Source organism: Chelonia mydas, chromosome 4 (assembly GCF_015237465.2).
Source record: "Chelonia mydas isolate rCheMyd1 chromosome 4, rCheMyd1.pri.v2, whole genome shotgun sequence".
Classification (NCBI taxonomy): domain Eukaryota; kingdom Metazoa; phylum Chordata; order Testudines; family Cheloniidae; genus Chelonia; species Chelonia mydas.
Genome location: NC_057852.1, coordinates 127,521,898 through 127,544,470, shown reverse-complemented (window position 1 = coordinate 127,544,470; position 22,573 = coordinate 127,521,898). Strand labels below are relative to the sequence as shown.

The following is a 22,573-nucleotide window of genomic DNA, read 5'->3' as shown; positions in this document are numbered from 1 at the left end:
CATCTCACCATCAACCTCAGCCTGGTCCAGTCCACACAAGAGATCCACTTCCTGGACACTACAGTGCTAATAAACGATGGTCACATAAACACCACTCTATACCGGAAACCTACTGACCGCTATTCCTACCTACATGCCTCCAGCTTTCACCCTGACCACACCACACGATCCATTGTATACAGCCAAGCTCTGCGATACAACTGCATTTGCTCCAACCCCTCAGACAGAGACAAACACCTACAAGATCTCTATCAAGCATTCTTACAACTACAATACTCACCTGCGGAAGTGAAGAAACAGATTGATAGAGCCAGAAGAGTTCCCAGAAGTCACCTACTAGAGGACAGGCCTAACAAAGAAAATAACAGAACGCCACTAGCCGTCACCTTCAGCTCCCAACTAAAACCCCTCCAACGCATTATTAAGGATCTACAACCTAACCTGAAGGATGACCCAACACTCTCACAAATCTTGGGAGACAGGCCAGTCCTTGCCTACAGACAGCCCCCCAACCTGAAGCAAATACTCACCAGCAACCACATACCACACAACAGAACCACTAACCCAGGAACTTATCCTTGCAACAAAGCCCGTTACCAACTGTGCCCACATATCTATTCAGGGGACACCATCACAGGGCCTAATAACATCAGCCACACTATCAGAGGCTCGTTCACCTGCACATCCACCAATGTGATATATGCCTTCATGTGCCAGCAATGGCCCTCTGCCATGTACATTGGTCAAACTGGACAGTCTTTACGTAAAAGAATAAATGGACACAAATCAGATGTCAAGAATTATAACATTCATAAACCAGTCGGAGAACACTTCAATCTCTCTGGTCACGCGATTACAGACATGAAAGTCGCTATTTTACAACAAAAAAAATTTCAAATCCAGACTCCAGCGAGAAACTGCTGAATTGGAATTCATTTGCAAATTGGATACAATTAACTTAGGCTTGAATAGAGACTGGGAGTGGCTTAGTCATTATGCAAGGTAGCCTATTTCCCCTTGTTTTTTCCTCCCCCCTCCCCCCCAGACGTTCTTGTTAAACCCTGGATTTGTGCTGGAAATGGCCCACCTTGATTATCATACACAATGTAAGGAGAGTGGTCACTTTGGATAAGCTATTACCAGCAGGAGAGTGAGTTTGTGTGTGTGTGTGGCGGGGGGGTGGTGGTGAGAAAACCTGGATTTGCGTTGGAAATGGCCCAACTTGATTATCATACACATTGTAAGGAGAGTGGTCACTTTAGATAAGCTATTACCAGCAGGAGAGTGAGTTTGTGTGTGTTGGGGGGGGGGTGAGAAAACCTGGATTTGTGCTGGAAATGGCCCAACTTGATTATCATACACATTGTAAGGAGAGTGATCACTTTAGATAAACTATTACCAACAGGAGAGTGGGGTGGGAGGAGGTATTTTTTCATGCTTTATGTGTATATAATAAGATCTTCTACACTTTCCACAGTATGCATCCGATGAAGTGAGCTGTAGCTCACGAAAGCTTATGCTCAAATAAATTGGTTAGTCTCTAAGGTGCCACAAGTACTCCTTTTCTTTTTGCGAATACAGACTAACACGGCTATTACTCTGAAACTTTAAATTAGGCTAGTACCCATCACAGGTAAGAAGTTTTACCTCGCTGCTTGTTTTCAGAAGTGGGAGAGTGGTTTAATGGCTAGCTCAGGGGATTAGTATTGGATCGATTTGAGGCATTTGTAACAAAACAATCACTCTGTTCTATTCCTGACTCTGGAAGGGAGTTTAATGGTTAGAGTAGGGGATGGAGTTGGGATTCCTGGGTTCTGCCGTCAGTTCAGTGTTTGGCCTTTGACAAGCCACTCACCTCTCTGTGCCTCAATTTATTCACCTGAAAAGTAGGTATAATACTTCTCTGAATTCCTAGGTGCTGAGTTTTAATGACTTAATTATGGTCTGGGGAGCACGTCAGGATGACAGACAGTGAATAAAACCAAAATACAGCTGTCATTAAGGGGAAATGTTTCTCTGCACCCTCGCACCCAAGTTTAGAAAGCGCCCTACCCCCTATTTCAGTCGTCAGCTCCAGGACTCACACTGGCTTGTCTCCCCTAGCCTTTGGAAGGTGATAGCTAATATGTATATGGAGACAAGGCAGTTTGCCTTTAACACATGTTAAACTGCTCCAGTTGAAGCCCAAAGCCGAAGTTAGGCCCCCAAATCCATATTTCAGCACCAAAATAAGTGGCCTGGCTTTCAGAAAGGCTGAGCCCCTGTGGAAAATGTGGCCTTACAAAGTAGAGAAAGGAAAGGTCCATCCCGTGTCCTACTTCAGCTGGAATAACAGGACAGAAATAGATGCTAAGATATCTGGGGCCCCTCCTCAGCTGGTATAAATCAGTGTAGCATCTGTTGACCTAGGTACGAGGCTCTAGCCCTAAGCTTATTGGGTGCAGGCCCAGTTAAAGTGAGAAATGGACCCAGATCTAAGTACTCTTAAACTTTGAGACATGCCCCCTTCTTTTCCTTCTCTCTGGTGGACAAACCGTGTCCCTCACAGACCAAGATGCTACAAGCACGGGCTAGAATATACGTACCTCCTCCTTAGCTCAGTCAGATTCTCCACTGGCCTGACTGATAAATGGCCTAGATGTTTGATTAGCTGGACACAATTTAAAAAAAAAACAATAATTGTGCTGCCAGGCAAAAATATAGGTCATTATTAGACAGGTGCGGGGTTCTCAGAACACCAAACCCCTTGTGCCAATCTCCCCTGCTTGCATGTGCTCTCTCTCTCTCATTCTCTCTCTCAAGATGAGTGGTACATTTCTGAGGCTCTCTGAGTGGAGACAAAGTCAGACATCTGGTGCTGGGTACTCAGCACAGAGTCCCTGTCCCACCACTTTGCATCCCCCTCGTGTTGCACCACAGTTCTTCCCTCAGCACACGGTGACTTCACGAGGGTAAGAACTAAGTGGTAGGATCCGGTAACGAGGTAAATCCTGATGTGCAGCCCCCTTAACTTCCATTAGTTCAGCCCATTGCCCTCCGAGGGGCACGGAGCTCCGGCCCGCTAACAAGACGTATACCAATCGCCAACTCAGACACTTGCTCATATGTTGTCTCTCTTTCCTGGCCCTTCTTCTGGTTTTGCCTTTTCGATTGTAAGCTCTTCCAGGCTGGGACTACCTTCCAAATGTTTGCACAGCACCTGGCACAACAGGCTCTTTAGGTCTACTGCTATATTGACGATGATGATGATAGCAAATGGGGAATGAAAAACTGAAACCTCCTTGCAACAGCCACAGTGTTTTGGATGGGAAAAAAATGAGATGGAGAGAGAAGGCATGCATGACTGGCAGTGATGAAAAGCCTGTTTGTGCCTAATAGGTCTGAGAGATTGTCCGAGAGTCTGTCATGCGTGTGAAAATATGACCTGAAACACTGCCAGAGTTGGTGGTAATTCTGGCTGTCCGCTAGAAGTGCCAGTCACACAAATTAAGGAGTTAGAATTGCAGCACACACACATCACCCTGGATCTCAAAAGCCTTTAGGGCCTGATCCAAAGCCCACTGGTTTCAGTGGAATGACTCCTATTGACTCCTATGATCCGCGGGGTTTTGGATCAGGCCCTCAGAAAATATCCTTGCTCTAGCATGTCTGTTTGGGCCAGTTCTTCCTCTCTGGGCAAACTCCGTCCCACTCTCTCAGGTTCCCAGCCGGTTTCTAGATCCCACATAGGAGAATGCTGCCTTGGCACAATTTGCCAGTGGAGAGCTGCAGAGCGCTCCCCTTCAAATTGCATGTGTAGCTGAGTGATGTGGGGAGGGAGAACACTGCATTGGGCAGGGTGGATTTCCTTCCTTTGATCACATGCATAGAGCCCTCTTTGATAATTAAAGCCCTCTGTGGTAGATTCACCCCTTTGTCTGCCTATCTAAGGTATCTGATGAAAACTCTATTCACAGCACTTAGCACATCCATCAAGATGAGGGCCCTATCCTGTCCCTAGTCTTTGTGGTCAGGAATTGCAAAAGTGGTAAGTGATTTTGGATGCCCAGCATGCGGGACCTTAAAGGGGCCTGGTTTCCAGGAGGGGCCGAGCACCTGTCCTCTGAAATCAGGCCTCCTTTAAGTGTCTCAAGTTGGGCACTCAAAATCAATGGTCTCTTGAAAAGCCTTGGCCTGGTTGTATTGGGCTAGTCAAGAGAAGGACACACAGCTTTCTTGAAGCATATCGTCATGGGCTGGCTATTACAGCGTTTCTCAAGTTACCTCAGCGGCACGCCATGGCAGCAGAGCTCACCACTGCTTTTGGTTTCCAGAGGCCTTTTTCACTAACTACACTACAAACCAAACACATACTCAAACTCTTGCTGCACACAGCCAGGGCAGGGCAGCTGCTTAATCCCCCCCCCCCCCCCACTTCTGTTGGGTGTTTTTTTGATGTAAATCCAGCCCCAGTCAAAGGTAAAGATGACCTATAGCCAAAGCACAGGAGGGCAGAGCCGTGCTGCAAACGTGGAGAGAGTAGATTAGGAGGAACTGTCTGCAGGCATTGATGTAAAGTCCCCAGGAGAGGAAATGAACTGCACGAACAAACCAGCTGGATGTAATGAACAGTCACACCATCACAGTACAGTAAGCAAATTTCCCATTGTTTCTTTATTACTCTTTTAGTATTTTTTTCACACTCTGTCGTGGTTACAGGAAAGATGTGGAATCAAGATTGAACGGAGCATTGGGGTGTGTGTGTGTGTGTGTTCATATTGCTCTATGATGGCCAGTCTATGGAGGCGATAGGTCTTAATATTACCAAAGCCTTTTTTAGCTCATGGGGAAGAGGCCTCTATTTCTGAGCATAGGGTCCTGGGTTCTATTCCCAAAGCTTGTGATTGCATCCGACTATGATAGCTTCTCTGTGCAACCATCACCTCTTTACAGTGTCTTTAGTAGATATAGCCCAATTTCTCACGCTGCCTCCCAATCGCCAGAACTAAGAAAGCTGCCAGCATGCCAGTTAGTGGTACATGAACCTCACCTAGCACTGTTTCTAAACTGGCAGTAAATGCAAGAGCATTTAGCTCCTGTTGACACCAATGGAAATTCCTCATGTGAATTACAAACATGCCAGGAGACTTGATGCTCATAGGGTGAGGAGTGCCGAGGAGTATAAAGAATCAAGTGGTGATACTTGGTGCTTTTTATGCAAGCACTTTACAAACAGTATGACTGTTCTTATCAATGGCTATTAGCCAGGATGGTCTGGGACATAACACCAGGCGCTGGGTGTCTTTCAACCACCAGAAGCTGGGACTGGAGGATGGGATGGATCACTCAAAATTGCCCTGTTCTGTTCATTCCCTCCAAAGCACCTGGCATTGGCAAGTGTCAGAAGACAGAATACTGGGCTAGATGGACCATTGGTTTGACCCAGTGTGGCTGTTCTTATGTTCTTAACACTAACTCATACAACACCTGTGAGTTAGATGTTATTTTCCCCATCTGTCAGATGGGGAAACTGAGGCAGGAGAAGTTAAATAACTCATCCGAGGTTACAGATGGACTTCCCTGCCCATCCTCTGTTGCCATTCCAGGCAACTGCACCTGTATGTCCTCTCTATGGTTCTTCAAGGGCACCCCCTCGAGGCTCCTGGCTCCTCAACCATCACCTTTCTTGGGCAGAGATCCGCATCTCCCTCCTCACCAGGATTTTTTCCAGGCTGCTCAGTTCCCTGCCTACAGTGTGATATCCCCAGTAAGCCAGACTGCCAAAACAGGCCAGCACTTGCCCTTTGCTTTCTCTTCAGAGGTTATGAACAGCATGATTGCTAGCAGTTACAAGTTACCACACAGGTCTTTATAAGCAGCTAGATTTATTCTTAAGATGAAAGAATAAATATAGCTGCTTATAAAGTTCTAGATCAAGGACTTGGTAACAACCATAATGAGAGAACCTATACACATGCTAATAAGGTCCCAGCGTGGTTAAGCACTGGAATAAATTGCCTAGGGAGGTAGTGGAATCTCTATCATTAGAGACTTTTAAGAGCAGGTTAGACAGTCACCTGTCAGGGATGGTCTAGATCAGTGGTCCCCAACCTTTCTTGTGGGAATAGCATATTGCTATTCCCAGAAGACTGTGGCGGGCGCCAGGCACCTTGCCGCTGAAACGCTGCCACTGAGAAGTGGCAACGGCAAGAAGCGCCGTCGCTGAAATGCCGCCGAGAAATGGCAAAGCTTCTCGGCAGCATTTCGGTGGAGGGGTTTTCTGCAGGCACACAAAAATGCCCCGGCAGGTGCTATGGCGCCTGTGGGCACCGCTTTGGGGACCCCTGGTCTAGATAATACTTAGTCCTGCCTTGAGTGTAGGGGACTGGACTAGATGACCTCTCTAGGTCCCTTCCAGTCCTATGATTCTATGATAATAAGCTTACCAGAGATCACTCCCTGACTCCAACAAAAGCTCTGGCAGGAAATTAGTCCTTCAAACCCCACAAAGAGGTTCTTCTGTGGTTACAAGTTCATAACAGCCTGGGCTTAAACCAGAACAACAATGAATAGTTCAGTCTCTCTTTTATACAGCTCGAGCCTTTGATCTTGGCCTAGTGAACAGATGATCAGTAGACAATGGTCTCCTCTTCAGGGTGTAGCCTCTGTGCCTCAGTTTCCCAAAGGCTGGGTTTTGCGTAGCTGGGGTGGATTTCCCAGGAAATCCATGACACATGTACGGTCCCAAAAGACCAAGGATGGTCCAGGCCCATGGTAATATGTAACCTTCGCATTTAATACAACAGGCTCCAAAGACACATAATCTTAATTCAATAAGGTTTTTCAAGGATATTGCCACAGCTTTCACACTAACCTTCTGCCATCGTCAGCCACAGAGATGTGCATGCCTCCCGAGCACATCACAGCCCCCCTCAAAACATTGGGCTGGCCTGGATTACGTTTGCCCCGAATGCACGGGCTCTGACTATTATTTTTCGCCAGTGGGTCCTCCACCCCTGCCCCACCCTGAGGCCCTGCCCTCGCTCCACCTCTTCCCGCCCCCACTCCGCCCCCTAACTCCCAGGCTAGCAAATGATTCCCAACAAGACTAGTGTGTTGAAGAACGTAATCATCAAAACAAAACCAGTCCATGCCAGGACTAGCAAACATTTCCCACTCAGATGGGATTGTCATGGGGACACCCAGTGTCTACTCAGCTTACAGTGTGTGGCTTTTGTGTACTCCGCTCTAAAATCCTCTCCAGTCTCATCAGCAAAATATCTTAAAAGTCCTTTGCTGGTAATTAGATCAAATCCAACAGTTAGTCAGGGGGGTTGAGAGTTTGTTTTTCACGTAACTCTTGTTGTTGCCGCTATATTGGCCGAGTTGCTGTGTTTGCTTTTCATTGCAGAATCCCCCATACAGCTGAGGGGGCAGATTCTGCCCTCACTTACACCAGTTGGTGCAATTCCATTGAAATTTATGAGGCTGCATTGGTGTAAATGAGGGCAGAATTTGGCTCTAGTGTTTAGATATCAAACCCCCTTCTGCAAATGTTCACTAACTGCCTTATCACTTACTGTACTATACAGGCCCACAAAAAAATTGACAATGGTTAGGATGCTGGTGTGCTGAGACCACAGCCTGTCATGATGACCAATACTGTCTCATTGTTCTCTTGTACTCCCTCAGTCTGTCTCACTCCATCTGCTGTCTCTTGTTTTACACTTAGATTGAGAGCTCTTTGGGGCAGGGTTTGTCTTTTTGTGCAGTGTTTGTACAGCGCCTAGCACAATGGGGTCCTGGTCCATGACTGGGCTACTGAAATAGAAAGAAGGATAAATAATAATTTGCTTCAGGGTGTAGTCCTATCAAAGCCAGTGGGACCACAATTCAGTAGCAAGCACTATTCCCCATAGTAAATGTCTGTAGTACTGAACCCACAGTGTGGGTGCAGATGGGTCTGGTACTATACATGGGACTGCTGAACCAAAGTTATGGAGAAAGAAGTATTAATTTTATTCAGCATAATGCTGCATATGTGGTGGAGGTGGATTGGTGTTCAATTGCCTGTCAAGAAACCACTGATGCTGAGGTACAGTAACTACAGATTGGCCACATGTGATCATCACTGGATGGCTTAAAATTTTTGCTTTCACTAGGTGAACATCTTTGGGGTTTCTGTGTGGAGCCTTGGTGCAAAATCCTGCTCCCACTGAAGTCGAAGGCCAAATTTCCACTGGGGAAATTTAGGGATCTAGGGATCAAGTCCTGTCTCAGCCGCACCCTTGTTGTATGATCTTTATCCTCATCTGAAGCAAAGGTCATTTTGGGAATCTCTAAGCACTTTTCTTATAAGCCTTGATTTTCAGCAGCTGTCTCAAGGCTCCCTGGGGAAGAAGAGGGATGGTCTTGTTGTGCAACAGATTTCTTGTTTTACCTTGAGTGAATCACTTGACCTCTGTGCCTCAGTTTCCCCAACTATAAAATGACATTATCATCTTTCTAGCTTATAGGTGTGTTGTGAGGGATAAATGTTTACAAAATGCTTTGGAGATGGTTAGACCAAAGGAGTGATAAAATCTAAATACTATTTATTTATTTGTAATTAAATTGCAATGAATCGGACCTGGCTAAAGAAGTTATTGGCCCATTTCTGATTTTATTTTTTAACAAAAATTGTTTCAAACATTGAGTCCATTTTAAGTTTACTTGTGCACATGAATTAACGTTTCTCCTATGAAGAGTCTCATTAGCTTCAAATGCAGCATTTTTTCTTCAGGCCTCTAAATTCATCTCCCATTAAAAGGTTATTTTTTTAAAAGTTACAGATTTAAAAATGAATTGTCGTAATAAAGATATTTCCAGATATTTCAGATGAAGACATTCAGAATGTATGTAACAATACATATCCCTACTTTTTTTTTTTGGTAACATCAAGATTTCTTATCCTTCAAGATGAATTTATCTTGGTCAATATTTGCCTCTTAGGGTTGTGAATGTTGATGTTCAGTTCTGCAGATATTAATAGTTGCAAAGTTTAGAGAAACTTAGCATGTGATGTATCTAATCACTAACTTTTAAAGCTAAATATCTCTGTGGTCTTTTGTACTATTTTTTTAGTTTTCAAAACTAAAGAGATTTATTATATGTAGGGATTTAGATTCTGGATCTCGCAATCACATATGCATAGGATGCATTGAAATCCCTGGGACTACTCAGTTGTGTAAGGTTAAGCACATTCATAGGGGTTTTAGGATCAAGGCCTAAGGCAGGAAAGAACATAAATTTCTTGACTCATCATGGGACTGTTTTGAGCCAGTCATGAGTCAAAATGTTTTTTCTGATGTATGTAACAATATCTTGCTGTACAGTAAAGCCAGTTACTACAAATTTTTTTATTTATTATTATTATTATTTTATTTTGCTGTTTAATAAATATTGCTACTATATGTCAAGTCTTATTACTGGATAACAAACCTTATTACTGCATAACAGCCTTTTACTGCAAATTTAACTAAAACTGCACAAAACTACATATTGGCCTTGCAAAAGTGTGCATGTGAAACCAGATGTTCATGCGTATTCATGAAAATTCACATATTTGACCAGTAATGACATTTCTCAGTTTGTGGAAGAAAATATGTTGTTTCACTTTGAAAATTCTTTGAAAATTCAAATTCTGCTGTAGTCAAAGTCATGCCATTTTGCTAATTGGGCTCAGACAGAAATGTTGGCAGGCAAACAGCAAAGATTGGTGATGAAACGGTGAAATTTTACCCATAGACTGCTGAGAAGGCAAGATTTTCCTATAAAGAGTGAAGGTGAAAAGGTGGGGGAAATGAGCTGGAAATCCATGAGCCAAATCCTCAACTTGTGTAAATTGTGGTATCTCCATCGACTTCAATTGAGCTATGACAATTCATAGGATCCCCCCACACAATGTTTTGGGTATAACTTTTTCAAGAAATAGCAGGAATATAACATTTTGCCATTGTGTTTGTGATGAGCATCCTTCCATATGGCTCAGTAATAAACCTTGCTAGAGAGTTTATGAATAGTAATGCTTGTTCTTTATTCCTTACCCTAAAGAGAAGGAAAATAAAGAAACAAGCATGCTTTACTTTATCAGCAAGAAAGTCAAGCACATTCAGTGGTTGTTTGCTGTGTTGTTGTAGCCGGGTTGGTCCCAGAATATGAGACGCACAAGGTGGGTGAGAGATCTTTTATTGGACCAACTTCTGTTAGTGAAAGCGATAAGTTTTAGGTGCCGGAAGAAGAGCTCTGTGTAGTTCGAAAGCTTGTCTCTTTTACTGACAGAAGTGGGTCCAATAAAAGATGTTACCTCACCCACCTTGTCTCAAGCACATTCAGCACAGATTTCATCGCAGTGCCACATTATAACCACACTGCAGTTATAACCGTTATAGACAAATATAATGGACACACAGATTATATTCATACCTCATTTCTTTGTTTGGAAGCTCTCCATGGGACCATTGATTAGATGGTACTACTGTGGCGTAGGGTGTATTAAAAATAAAGCCACTCATCTCCTTAGTTCTAGACCAAATGAAGCTATCACTTGGTTGCAATAATAAAGGTAGCTTCTGAGAGTGGCCCAGAGACAGGAAGGAAAGCGGAAGAAAGGATTTAGGCATCCAGTCATGGGGAAGATAGGAGAGTGAAGTGGGGAAGATTGGATTTTTAAATTACCTCTGTTCAAGGGGCATGGTTGTCAAGATGAAAAACCAGCAGAGGGAAACATCTGTGTCCATGGTATTGTCACCTCTCAACACAGCATACACCATCTATCTAAAATGCCCTTTTGTTTTAGAACAAGATAAACAAGAAAGAACGAAAGTAAAGTCTCCTTGGAAGAGCACAGTATATAGGCTAGTCTACACTAGAAAGGCTTTGCTGTTATAGCTATAATATCATCTTATACTGACATAAGGAGCTTTTTTGCCAGTATGGTTAAACCACCTCCTTGAATGACTTAGCTGTACAGACAAAAGGACTGTCTTGCGGGTATAGCTGTGTCTGCACGGAGGGTTTTGTTGGCATAGCTACATCAATCAGGTGTGTCCTTTTTTTTTTTTTTTTTGGACCCCTTTCTGACATAGTGTAGACCTGGCCCATGTGTCCCTTTTAAAAGGCTGCAGCAAGCCTGAGGGGAGAGAGATCTCCCGTCAGCTTAATAACTCCTCCCTCCATCAGAGGTGGTAGCTATGTTGGTGGGAGAAGCTCTCCTGCTGACATAGGGCTGTCTACACCAGCACGTAGGTCGGTATAACTGACCAGGAGTGTGAATAATCCACAACCCTGAGCAATGTATAACTTACATTTCTCAAAGTAACCTGTAGTGTAGACAAGGTCTTAGAAGGAGGGGAGCTTAAAATGTTGTGTCATGGACTCTGACTTGTGTGTATTGTTTGTTTGACCAGGGACAAGGGGCTCTGTCTGAGAGACTCAGGAGCTTTAGCATGCAGGATCTCTCAACCATTCGAGGAGACAGCAGCAGCCCTGTACCTCCTCCAGTCACTGTACGAACAAGCAGCAAACAGAGCAAGCCCAAAACATCCAGAAGTGCGTCAGAAAGCACGGGCAGCTCAGGTAAGTCTCAGCATTTTCCTCAATCTTGTATTTTCTGATGTTTTTTCTCCACTCACTGATCCTCAAAATGGAGCAACAGCGGAATGCAGGAAGCACTGGTACAAGGACATGGAGATACATAGACGTTGCAATGCTTACGTTCACAGGATAGCAGCACACCATTGAAGCTTAGGGTCAGGGTAATTAAAGGAGGGAGCAATATTGCTGTGTGATGGCCACCATTCTGGCAGACACCAAGGATTGAACCTTAAACTTCCAGAGAAGAAGAGTTTCTACAGCTTGAACTAATGCATTGGCTCTCAACCTTTCCAGACTCCCGTACACACTTCAGGAGTCTGATGTGTCTTGCTTATCACAAGTTACAGTTCACTTAAAAATTACTTGCTTACAAAATCAGAGCTAAAAATACAAAAGTGTCACAGCACACTATTATTGAAAAATGTCTTACTTTCTTATTTTAATTATATGGTAAAAATGAATCAATTGGAATATAAATATTGTACTTACATTTCAGTATATAGTATATAGAGCAGAATAAACAAGTCATTGTATGAAATTTTAGTTTGTACTAACTTCGCTAGTGCTTTTTATGTAGCCTGTTGTAAAACTAGGCAAATGTCTAGGTGAGTTGATGTACCCCTGTAAGACCTCTACCTACCCCGAGGGGTACGTGTACCCCTGGTTGAGAACCACTGTTCTAAGGAGTCAGGCCCTGGGGCTGCAGCAGATTCTCATCCTCTGCAGGGCAGCACAGAGCAGGATGTATGATACACATTAACAGTGGCTTACAATTGCACATAGACAAAACAATCCTGCCGCAAGATTGTGTCAATCAGGAAAAACATGCTGAGCTGACAGCTCTCATGTACCAGTGGAGTCCGGTGACTGCTAAATGTGGGTGGGTGAAATTGACACTCAGAGTCCATTTATCGTAAGGAGTAAGGAGTGTAGGGTAAAATCTTCAAAAGTCCCTAAGTGACTTATGCACAAGTCCCATTTTCAGATGTAACTCAAGAGCTTAAGTCCCAATGACTTTCAGTGAGACTTAGTCCCATTTTCAAAAGAAAATTAGGAGCCTTACGCTTCTACGTCACCTAATTTTGAAAATTATACCCATGCCATGGTGTGTATTTTGTGTGAATTAGGTGCACCAGTGCCTACCCTGCCTGTCCTCTTGAATCACCGCTGAAATGTACAGTAGATATTATGACAGTCATATTTTAAGATACTGCACTATAGACAGACAACTCATGAATAAAACCCCTATCAATGTATGTGTAAGGATAGATCCCGAGATTTGAAAGCTATGTATGAGGGATGTCCCGTAAGTGTGGGGGAAGGGAGAGGAATAGAAGCAATTGCCTCTGAAATGTATTTGATTGGATTCAGCTTCTGGGAGGACAAAAGCAGAAAAGCAGCACAGATTTTGCTTTGTCAGAAAAGTGTGGAGATCAGAAGAGGGAGAGATTTCATTATAAAGATTTTTGCAAGTTCAGGTGTGAAAAGCTTTGTGGGCCCAGATCCAAAATGTGTGGCTTGAGCAGATAAATTTCAGATAAATTAATCTGAAAGCTTGTTAGTTAGTAGGTTGTCCCAGACAATGTTTTCCAGAACTCTTCTGTATCACCCTCAGACCAAAACTCCTGTAACTGCCTTGCTTGATTCTGGGGAGAGGTTAGGTTCTTCTGGAAAGCAGCAGGTTTGTCAGCATTTGGAGGCTGGTCAGTGAAGTGAAAAGTAGAGTTGTTTGAAATCTAGCAGTTTCAATTCCTGGTGGGGTCTGTGTAAAGGTTTGCTGGGTTTCAGATTTATGTGAATTTGCACCTCTCAAGGTTTGCTTTGAGTCCTGGGATCTACCGGTAATGTCTGTTCCATGGTTACCACTATCATCATATCTGAGCACCTTACAAATTCTTAAGGTTATAAATCGCAAGGATCTCTGGTGATGTTTTTTCATCCCCCCATTTGTAAAGGTTTGTCTATACACAAACCTACACCAAAATAATAAAATTGCTTTTAATTCACACTTGTATTATTCCAGTGCAAGTTTGTGTGTGAACACACTTGGCTCCAATTTGTGTGTCATATTTTGTTTTATTAACAGGACACTCTCAATCTGAAATAAGAGGGTTCATAACAACAAAATAGGACATTCTTAATCCAAAATAAGTGTTCACATGCGGACTTCCACCAAAATAACCAATAAACCTGCTTTAGATATTTGTTTGATCTTGTGAGCAGACCAGCCCTTGTGTTTTGTTCTTGCTGATTTTGGCCTGGTTTCACACTGACGCCAGACATTGACCTTGGCTCTTCCAAAGCTGGGCCGTGGTTAACCGAACTGTTCATGAACCGTTCAGCAAAGCTGGGCTGAGTTCAGAGTCCCTCGCAAAATCCAGGATCCAGGTGAATTGTGTGTGATTTGATGTTTTGTAATAAAATTTGTGAACAGTGTATGTGTGCAAGTGAGAGTGGGAGAGAGATTTGCCAGTCAAGCGGTACCATGTCTGGAGAGCCATGGACAGGGTAAACAGCTGGACTTCCCACCCTACTGCAACCAGAGTGCACTCACACTAGATACAGTCCAAACTGCCCTCGTTCCTGGAGTTTGCCTTACAAATTAACAACAAAACACAAATATATCCATGGTGTCAGTGGTGCCCTCTACCTCACAGAAACATTTATTGTACATCTTTTTATACTGCTGGGTTAGAGCTAAGAGGACTCAGCTGCTCAGACATCAGAAGGAATCAGCAAAAGTATCTCTGCCTCTCTGCACAGTACTGGACAGGACAACTCAGCTGAAAGGCTTTGCATTCCTGTAAAGGGTCTGAGAACCTGCCAGACTGTTACAGTGACAGCAGTAGCTAGATTACAGGGGACAGCCACAAATCTCCTACAGCTTCAAGAGGATTTACAGAAATCCTGGCCCATGCTAACATATTGTAACAACTGGGACTTGGCATTGCTAGCCTTCTGTAAGTGGAACTCCTGCTTTGTGAAGAGAGTTATTCCAGCCTGGCGTGTAGTACTGGGTCCTGCATTTGCAAAAGAGGAAATCTAGTTGTTCGGGCACAAGCCTAGAACTTGAGAGACCTTGGTTCAAGTTCTTCCTCCACCACAGACTTCCTGTGTGACCTTGGGTAAGCCATATAGGCCCAGCTCCTCAAAGGGATTTAGGATCCTTGCTCCTAATAGGAGTTAGGTGCCTAAATACCTTTTAAGGATCTGGGCCTTAGTGTCTCTGTGCCTCAGTGCATCTGTCAAATGGGGATAGTAGCATTTTCCAGAGGTGTTGTGAAGACAAATGTTAAAGATTGCAAGGTGCTCAGACACTATGGTAAATATTTTAGCTAGGTACTTATATGCATTTTACTTCAGTGATTGAAAATAATGAAATATGCAATTAACGCCCCCCACCCAGAAGTTTCCCTTTGGAATCAGTTCCAGTTTTTGGAGTGAGTTTCTGGAGGAGAGTTTGTGTTGTTCCTGAACCGCTTTCTCTGTTGCTAGTAACAACATTCCATCTTGTCACAAGGTCTCAGAGTCCATGGCCCCTCCAAATTCCTATTTTACACGTGGGAGGAAAATTCTCTTTCTCTCGAGAAAGCCATGTGTTAGTGTCATGGAGTGCTCTACTCACCACTGTAGTGCCTCCTTCTGGCTGCATCCAGCCATTAGCTCTGCCAGGCCATCAGCCCTTCCCAGGTTCTGTAGTCCTCCCTTTCTCAGGTACTATCAACATCCTCCACAGCGTTCCAGGCATAGGCACCAACTCCATGGGTGCTCCAAGGCTGGAGCACCCAGAGAAAAAAATAGTGAGCACCCACCAGCCACCCAACAATCAGCTGTTCGGTGGGCCCCACCAATCAGCTTCTCCCCTCCCTCCAGCACTTCCTGCCCAACAGGACCAATCAGCTGTTCGGTGGCAGGCAGGAGGCACTGGGGGGATGCAGAGGAGCATGGGTGGGAAGAGGCAGAGCAAGGGCATGGAGCACTTGTGGGAGGGGGCAGGAAGAGGCAGAGTGGGGACAGAGCCTCAGGGGAGGGATAGGAAGAAACAGAGCAAGGGTCGGGTCTTGGGGCAGGGCCTCAGAGCAGGGGTGGAGCACCCCCAGGGAAAGCTGAAAGTCAGCACCTGTGGTCCTAGGTAGTCCTGAAGTCCACTGCCCTGGCTAAGTGATTCCCTCAGTGACTGGGATGAATGGTCCCAGACAGTCTTCAAGATCACTGGCCCAGTTGTACCACTAACTCATTCAGTGGCTCAGGCCTCCCCCCACATTGGGTTCCAGTCCAGGGGCCCTATCTCCTGCAGCTGAGGTCTGTACTACCCCAAACCTTCCTGCCTCCCACACTGGAGTGCTCACTTTGCCTATCCCAGGCTCGCGTTCACCACCCTAGCTAAACCCCTATATCCTGGGTCTGCTCGAGAAACCCTTCCTTTTCGGTTCAAACCCCTTTCCTTCCCATATCCCAGAGAGAGGTCCTACTGCCCATTTTCTGCCACCAGCTCCCCGGTTTTATAGACACCCCTTCTGTTGCTCCACAGGTGAGCTTCCTGCTTCCCTTAATTAGGGCTCTCCTCTCCCTGTAAATATCCCCCCGCTTGCAGCCTAATAGGTTAATTGGCCCACCTGGCCTACGTTATCCCTGTCTAGCAAGTGTGGGGAATACACCCCATCATGGTTAGTCTTTCTAAAACCTTTACCTTGTTTCCTTGGCTTAGCACCATCTGCCTTTTGCCTACATTACTCATGGATCAACAGGCAATTGGTTTAAACCAGCTTTATGTTGCTTCAGTGATGAGGTGGCTGCTAAATAATTTTCTGCAGTTTTTTAGTAAAAAAATGGTTCCGTGCATCACTAAGGCACTGAGGGCCCAATGACATAGACGCCTAGGGTGTGTCTACACAGCCCACGGCTGGCCTGTGTCAGCTGACTCAGGCTCACAGGGCTCAGGCTATGTGGCTGTAAAATTGCAGCGTAGGCATTTGGGCTCGGGCTGGAGCTTGTACTCCGGGACCCTGCGGGAGAGGGGAATGTCTACACTGCAATCTAAGCCCAGTGTTAGTAGAACTCGAGTTAGCAGACCCTGGGTTTGTAACCTCATTTGTAACCTCAGGTTAGGAATTGTTGAAACCTGGGTCCTAACCTGGGGCTCCGGTGTCTGTGGTGTGTTATGCGGGCTCAAGTCCAACCACCCATATCCCAGACTTCTTAGTGCCCTCACAAAACATGTCCACTCTAGCCCTTTGTTCGTGGCGCAGTGTGGGAAAACTTGACAGTCCAGAGGACAAAGAAAGTCGGTCCATGGCACCATGGGATACTTTTGGTTGACTCCCAGAGCATGAGTCCAGCGGGGCTGTATCTACACTGCAAAGAAAAGAGGACTTAAACCCTGGGTCACAGCTTGACTCAGGTTCGGACCCTCCACCCCGATAGGTCCTGGACTGGGCCTGAGCCCCAGATTACCGCGATTTGTGTGTAGATGGAAGGGAGATTGGCTTGAGCCTGAGTTTGAACCGTGGGCTTATGTTGCAGTGTAGACGTACGCTTAGGGTTGGTCTACACCTAACACTTAGGTTGACGTAGCTGCATCGCTTGGGGCCAGTGGCACTGGAACACTTTTTACAGCAGGGGTGCTGAAAGCCAGTGGTCCCCAAAAATTTTACCTTGCACCCTCCTTGCCCCTGTCCGCACCCCCTCTCCCCAGAGCTCGGGCCAGGACTGGGCCGTGGCTTGAGGGGTGGGGATGTGGACAGCGGGTAAGGGGGCTGAGGCTGGGACCACAGCTGGGGGCAGAAGCAGAGCCCTGGGGGCAGAAGCAGAGCCCTGGGTGTGGGTCCTGCAACTAGGACCTCGGGTGAGGGCCGGGAGCAGAGCCCCGGGCATGAGGCCTGCAGCTCCGGGACTAGGCTGACGGAAGATTTCTTCCATTGATCTTGCTACTGCCTCTCAGTGGGGTAAATTTCCTGCAGTGATGGAAACCCCGCTTCCTTCGCTGTGGTAAGCGTCTACGCTACAGCCCTGAAGCAGTGTAGCTGCAGCTGTGCCCCTGTAGCACTTGTAGTGTAGACACAGCCTTAGGGCTCGACTCTCCCAGCCACTCGGGGCAATAAGGGAGATTCCAGCCTCCCTTGCTCACCTAGTTGGCCCTGCTCCGATGGTGACTGGCTGTGGGGAGGGATAATTCACCCAAGCAGGGGTGTTTCCCCTGGTACTCCCCACCATAGAGGGGTGGGGACTGAGAGGAGGTCTGACTTCATCCCCCTTCCCCTCTCGTTGGCCAGAGTAAGTGGCTGGATGCACGGGGGAAGTAAGCTGCTCCCTGAAAATGGGTGGTGGGGCCGAGAGCCACAGCCCGTTACCTGCTCTCCTTGTGGCACAGCGCAGCTACATGTGACGTTGCCCGCAGTCACCTGACAATTTAGCCCCTAGGCTGGGGAGTAACTGTGTCACAGTGCGGAGGTCCCATTGAAGTCATGACACGTATCTGCTTAGGTCAGTACATTTATTCCTGGGTGTATCCTTTGTCAGCCCCTTGCCCCAGTAAAAAGAGGCACTTCGGGGTTGGGCTGGGAGCATGGTAGAGCTCATGACTGCATCTCTTTGGCAGAAGAGTCCTAGCACCAGCAATGTAAGTTAGAGCAGGATTCTTTCTGCTCTAACTTTGTGCTGAAGCCAGGTGGCCCTGAACTGGGAAGATGCAGCCGGCTCCCTGAGGCTGCCACTGCTCTACAAAGTGGAGAATCAGGGCCAGACTGGGGTTTTCTTGTAACTTCTCAAACTAAGGATTTGCAGAGCAGACGCTAAGTGCATGACAAATTGGTCATTTGGGTGTTCCCAAACTTCGATGCATCTACTAACCACAACGACTCTGGGAGTGAACATATGATGAGGGTGGGGATGGGAGGCAAAATATGTCTATTACATGAACTAAGATACATATTGGGAAAATAAACCCCCTTGAAGAGATTATCTGTAAGTGAGATCAGAACTGCTGTCTTTCACTCTTCCTGCTATTTCTTTTTTGGACAGCAGCATAGTGAGTTAAGTAGAGCCTTAGGAATTGAGTTTAGGGCTTGGTTCTAATCTAATCTATCTATCCCATAGAGTTTCATTTTGCCCCCCTTCACTGTAGTACCTGACTGCCTTCTGTGTAAAATCGATAGGAAAGTCCCTAGCAGACCTCATGGAGTATTCATTATTGGTATGGAATGGCTTCTGAATGAGGAGAGATTAATAAGACAGGGACTTTTCAGCTTGGAAAAGGTGAGATGTCTATAAAATCATGACTGGTGTAGAGAAAGTAGATAAGGAAGTGTTGTTTACTACTTCTCATAACACAAAAACTAGGGGTCACAAAACGAAATTAATAGGCAACAGGTTTAAAACAAATAAAAGGAAGTATTTTTTTCACACAATGCACAGTCAACCTGTGGAACTCCTTGCCAGAGGATATTGTGAAGGCCAATACCATAACTGGGTTCAAAAAAGAACTAGATAAGTTCATGGAGGATAAGTCCATCAATGGCTATTAGCCAGGATGGGCAGGAATGGAGTCCCTAGCCTCTGTTTGCCAGAAGCTGAATGAGCAACAGGAGATGGATCACTTGATGATTACCTGTTCTGTTCATTCCTTCTGGGGCACCTGGCACTGGCCACTGACAGAAGACAGGATACTGGGCTAGATGGACCTTTGGTCTGACCCAGTAGGGCCATTCTTATGTTCTTATGAGTCTCTGGCACCTCTCTTTTACACTGGTTTTACACTGACATTGACTTGAGTGTGCTGGTTTGAAACAAGAATCAGGCCCTCAGTGATCAGATGGCTCAATGGATCAAACCTTGCTTTCCAAAAGCCATTTCCTCTTAGTGTCAATGTTTCTCTTCTCCATGTATAGGGATCAGTTGGGGGCATACATGGTAAGGACCAGATTGGGAGCAATTTCTCAGATGTTTTAAAAGACAGGTGCCACTTGCCTGCAGGTGAAGGTCACAACTTGTGAGTTACCAGTGCTTTGGGACTGAAGGGTTCTGTAGAACTCCCTGGACCATTTCCATCCCAAGTGTAACACCACTGAAGCACGGCCTGTTGTGTCCTTGCGAGAGGAAGATTTTGACACTCTGTCCATGTCTGATTTGTAGTGATAGTAATGACCATTCTGATGTACTGCTCAGAAGCTGGGTGAATGACTAAACCAATGCTTCCAACATAACTCCTCTGTAAATCTATTGAATTAAATAGATCTGTATGGATGCAAACCCTACATTATGGAGCTGTGCGGTTATTCTCATATAACCTCCGCATGTAGTGTGTAGGGTGGCTTATTCAGTCTTACAGAGACTATTAAAGGCTTGTCAGAGGGCAGTGTTATCCAGTGGTCTGAGCACAGGACTGGGAGCTTGGAACTTCTGTACCTAACCCCTGCTCTACCACTCCCTATCTGCAGTGGCCTTCAGTAAAGCATTTAACATCTCTGTGTCTGTCCCCCCATTGTTACATGGAGATGGTAACACTTATCTACCTCACAAGACTGAGTCATGATTGTACAGAGCTTGGGAAGAAAAGTCAAGTGCTTTCTAAGTGTTATTGTTGATGCAGCACGATTGATTCTTAACGTTCGGCTCCTCTTTCAGTGTGCTCATGTTGTTCGGTGTGCCGAATCCTCAGAGGTGAGTGCTGGATTCCACGCATCCCTTGTGCGCACGGCTGCATTCACCTGCGATGTCTTGCTGTTTTTATTCTTGCTCCCCGGCTTTCTTAACAAAGAGGACAAATGAATAAGGCTGGGGCAACAATGAATGAGTTTGTAACTGTGAAAAACGAGACTCGGGGCTGCGCTGTGTGTGTTTCCTTGCTAACCATGCATTTCCGTGAGCTCTTTCTTTCACTTACTGACCTGCATTACAGAGGCTGTGGAGTGCTTTGACTTCAGGCCTGTGGATATTGGGGAGTTTTGTGCCACTGTTGCTCCACCAGTGCAAATCCCCAGCATAGATGCATTGTGCCAATGTAAAACAGGGCTTGCTCTGCTGTGATTGTGACTAAGCAAGAGTAAATTACCAGGGTACATCACACCAGTCCCAGACTCGTGTTGCACTGGTACAGTGTGTCTACACTAGGGGTTTGCACAGATGTCACTATGTAGATGCATTTACACCAGTACAGATTTCTCTAACGTAGACCTGGTCTATACCTAAAACTTAGATTGACCTCGCTACATCGCTCAGGGCTGTGAAAAATTTCACCCCCCTGTGACATTGTTAAGCTGACCTAAGTTCTGGTTTAGACACTGCTAGGTCAATGGAAGAATGCCAACCTAGATACCACCTCTCAGGGCATGTCTACACTACAAACTTTTGCTGACACAAGTTACGTTGGCATAAAGCCGCCACAGTTACTTTAGTCCTTGTGCGCATGCAAACTTTGCTTCTTGCGTCAGCGCTGCGTGTACTCAGTAGGAGTATTTCTGTCGATGCACAATGTGGTGCACCATGGTTAGGTATCCCAGAGTGCAACTTGCTGCCATCCAGCTCACTGACTTTTTGGGAAGTTTTGGCAAAGCATGGTGGGACAGAAATGAGTTGGACAGGGTTAACTTGGACTGCAGGGTCAAGTTTCTACCCTGTCGTGCCATCTTTATCCCATAATTTTTGCACTTATTTTGAAAATATCATGAACCTGTGTGTGACCTGTCGCTGTACGGCATCTCTGACAGAAGCATGGAGCCTGCTCAGCTTTGCACAGTTATCATGAACATTGTGAGCACAGGACGCATGGTCCTCCAGTATTTGCAAAACCACAAGAAGTGCCGTGGGGAACATGATGATTTCCTAGAGGTCAGATTGCTGTTGGACGTGGCGAGAACCAATTCAGGGTTGGTGGTGGTGGTCACGGAGCAGCTGGAAATGGCAGCGTGCCACTTCTGGGCCTGAGAAATGAGCACTAACTGGTGGGCTCGCATTGGAATGCAGGTTCGGGATGACGAGCAGTGGCTGCAGAATGTACGGATGCGCAAGGCCACGTTCCTGGATCTCCAGCACAGGGACACCAGAATGAGAGCTGCACTGACAGTGGAGAAGCGAGTGGCAATTGCACTATGGAAACTTGCAATCCTGAATTGCTACCAGTGGGAAATCATTTTGGAGTCGGAAAATGCACTGTGAGGACTGTTGTCATGCAAATGTGCAGGGCCATTAATCGTCTCCTGCTATGCAGGACTGTGACTCTAGGCAATGTGCAGGGTATAATGAATGGATTTGCAGCAGTGGGGTTCCCGAACTGCAGTGGCGCGATAGACAGCATGCATATCCCTATTTTGGCACCAGACCACCTTGCCACATAGTACGTCAACAGAAATGGCTACTTTTCTGCGGTTATTCAAGTGCTGGTGGATCACCAGAGACATTTCACCGACCTCAGTGTTGGCTGGTCAGGAAAGGGGCATGACGCTCACATCTTAAGAACACAGGACTGTTCAGAACGCTAAAACCAGGGATATTGCTTCCCAACCGGCAGAATCCCATTGGTGATGTTGAAATGCCAATAGGGATCCAACCAACCCCTTATTCCCGTACGCAGGCCACCTTGACAGCACCAAGGAAAGATTCAACAATTGGCCCAGCCGGTGCAGAATGACAGCTGAATGCGCTTTTGGTAGATTGATGCAAAGGGGGAAAAGGTGCTGCCAGGGTGGAGAGCAGAGATGGAGCAGCAGTCTGCTGAGTGTGAACAGCCAGACACAAGGGATATCGGAAGAGCTCAATACAGAGCTGTACGGCTCAGGGAGGCTTTAAAAAGCATTTTAATAGTGAGCCACATTGATGTGTTGTGGTGCACTGCGCTCTACCTAGCTCTGCAGTTTGAGGGCCTGTTAGGCATTATGTGGTGCTTGGTGCACATCTATGGATATAACCGTTTCAATGAACCTGTTAATTTTGTGATGCTTGCTGCACATTTGTGATATCACACTGT

General features: G+C 45.8%; 1 protein-coding gene across 11 annotated transcripts in view; it reads left to right on the top strand.

Annotated features, from left to right (window-relative positions):
• Positions 1-22,573, top strand: part of REEP1 (receptor accessory protein 1) — a 112,782-nt gene that overhangs the window by 61,042 nt on the left and 29,167 nt on the right. For 6 of the 11 annotated variants that reach the window (XR_006290243.1, XR_006290242.1, XM_037898287.2 and 3 more), the window contains one exon: positions 11,427-11,595. Coding sequence is in view for 9 of the 11 variants with exons in the window: in XM_037898287.2 (XP_037754215.1) it covers positions 11,427-11,595 (169 nt within the window). In the remaining 2 variants the exon portion in view is untranslated. Of the gene's footprint in view, positions 1-11,426; positions 11,596-20,235; positions 20,272-21,317; positions 21,371-22,573 lie in introns of those variants that run through there. The other 5 variants (XM_037898283.2, XM_037898288.2, XM_037898285.2 and 2 more) reach the window with 2 other exon arrangements.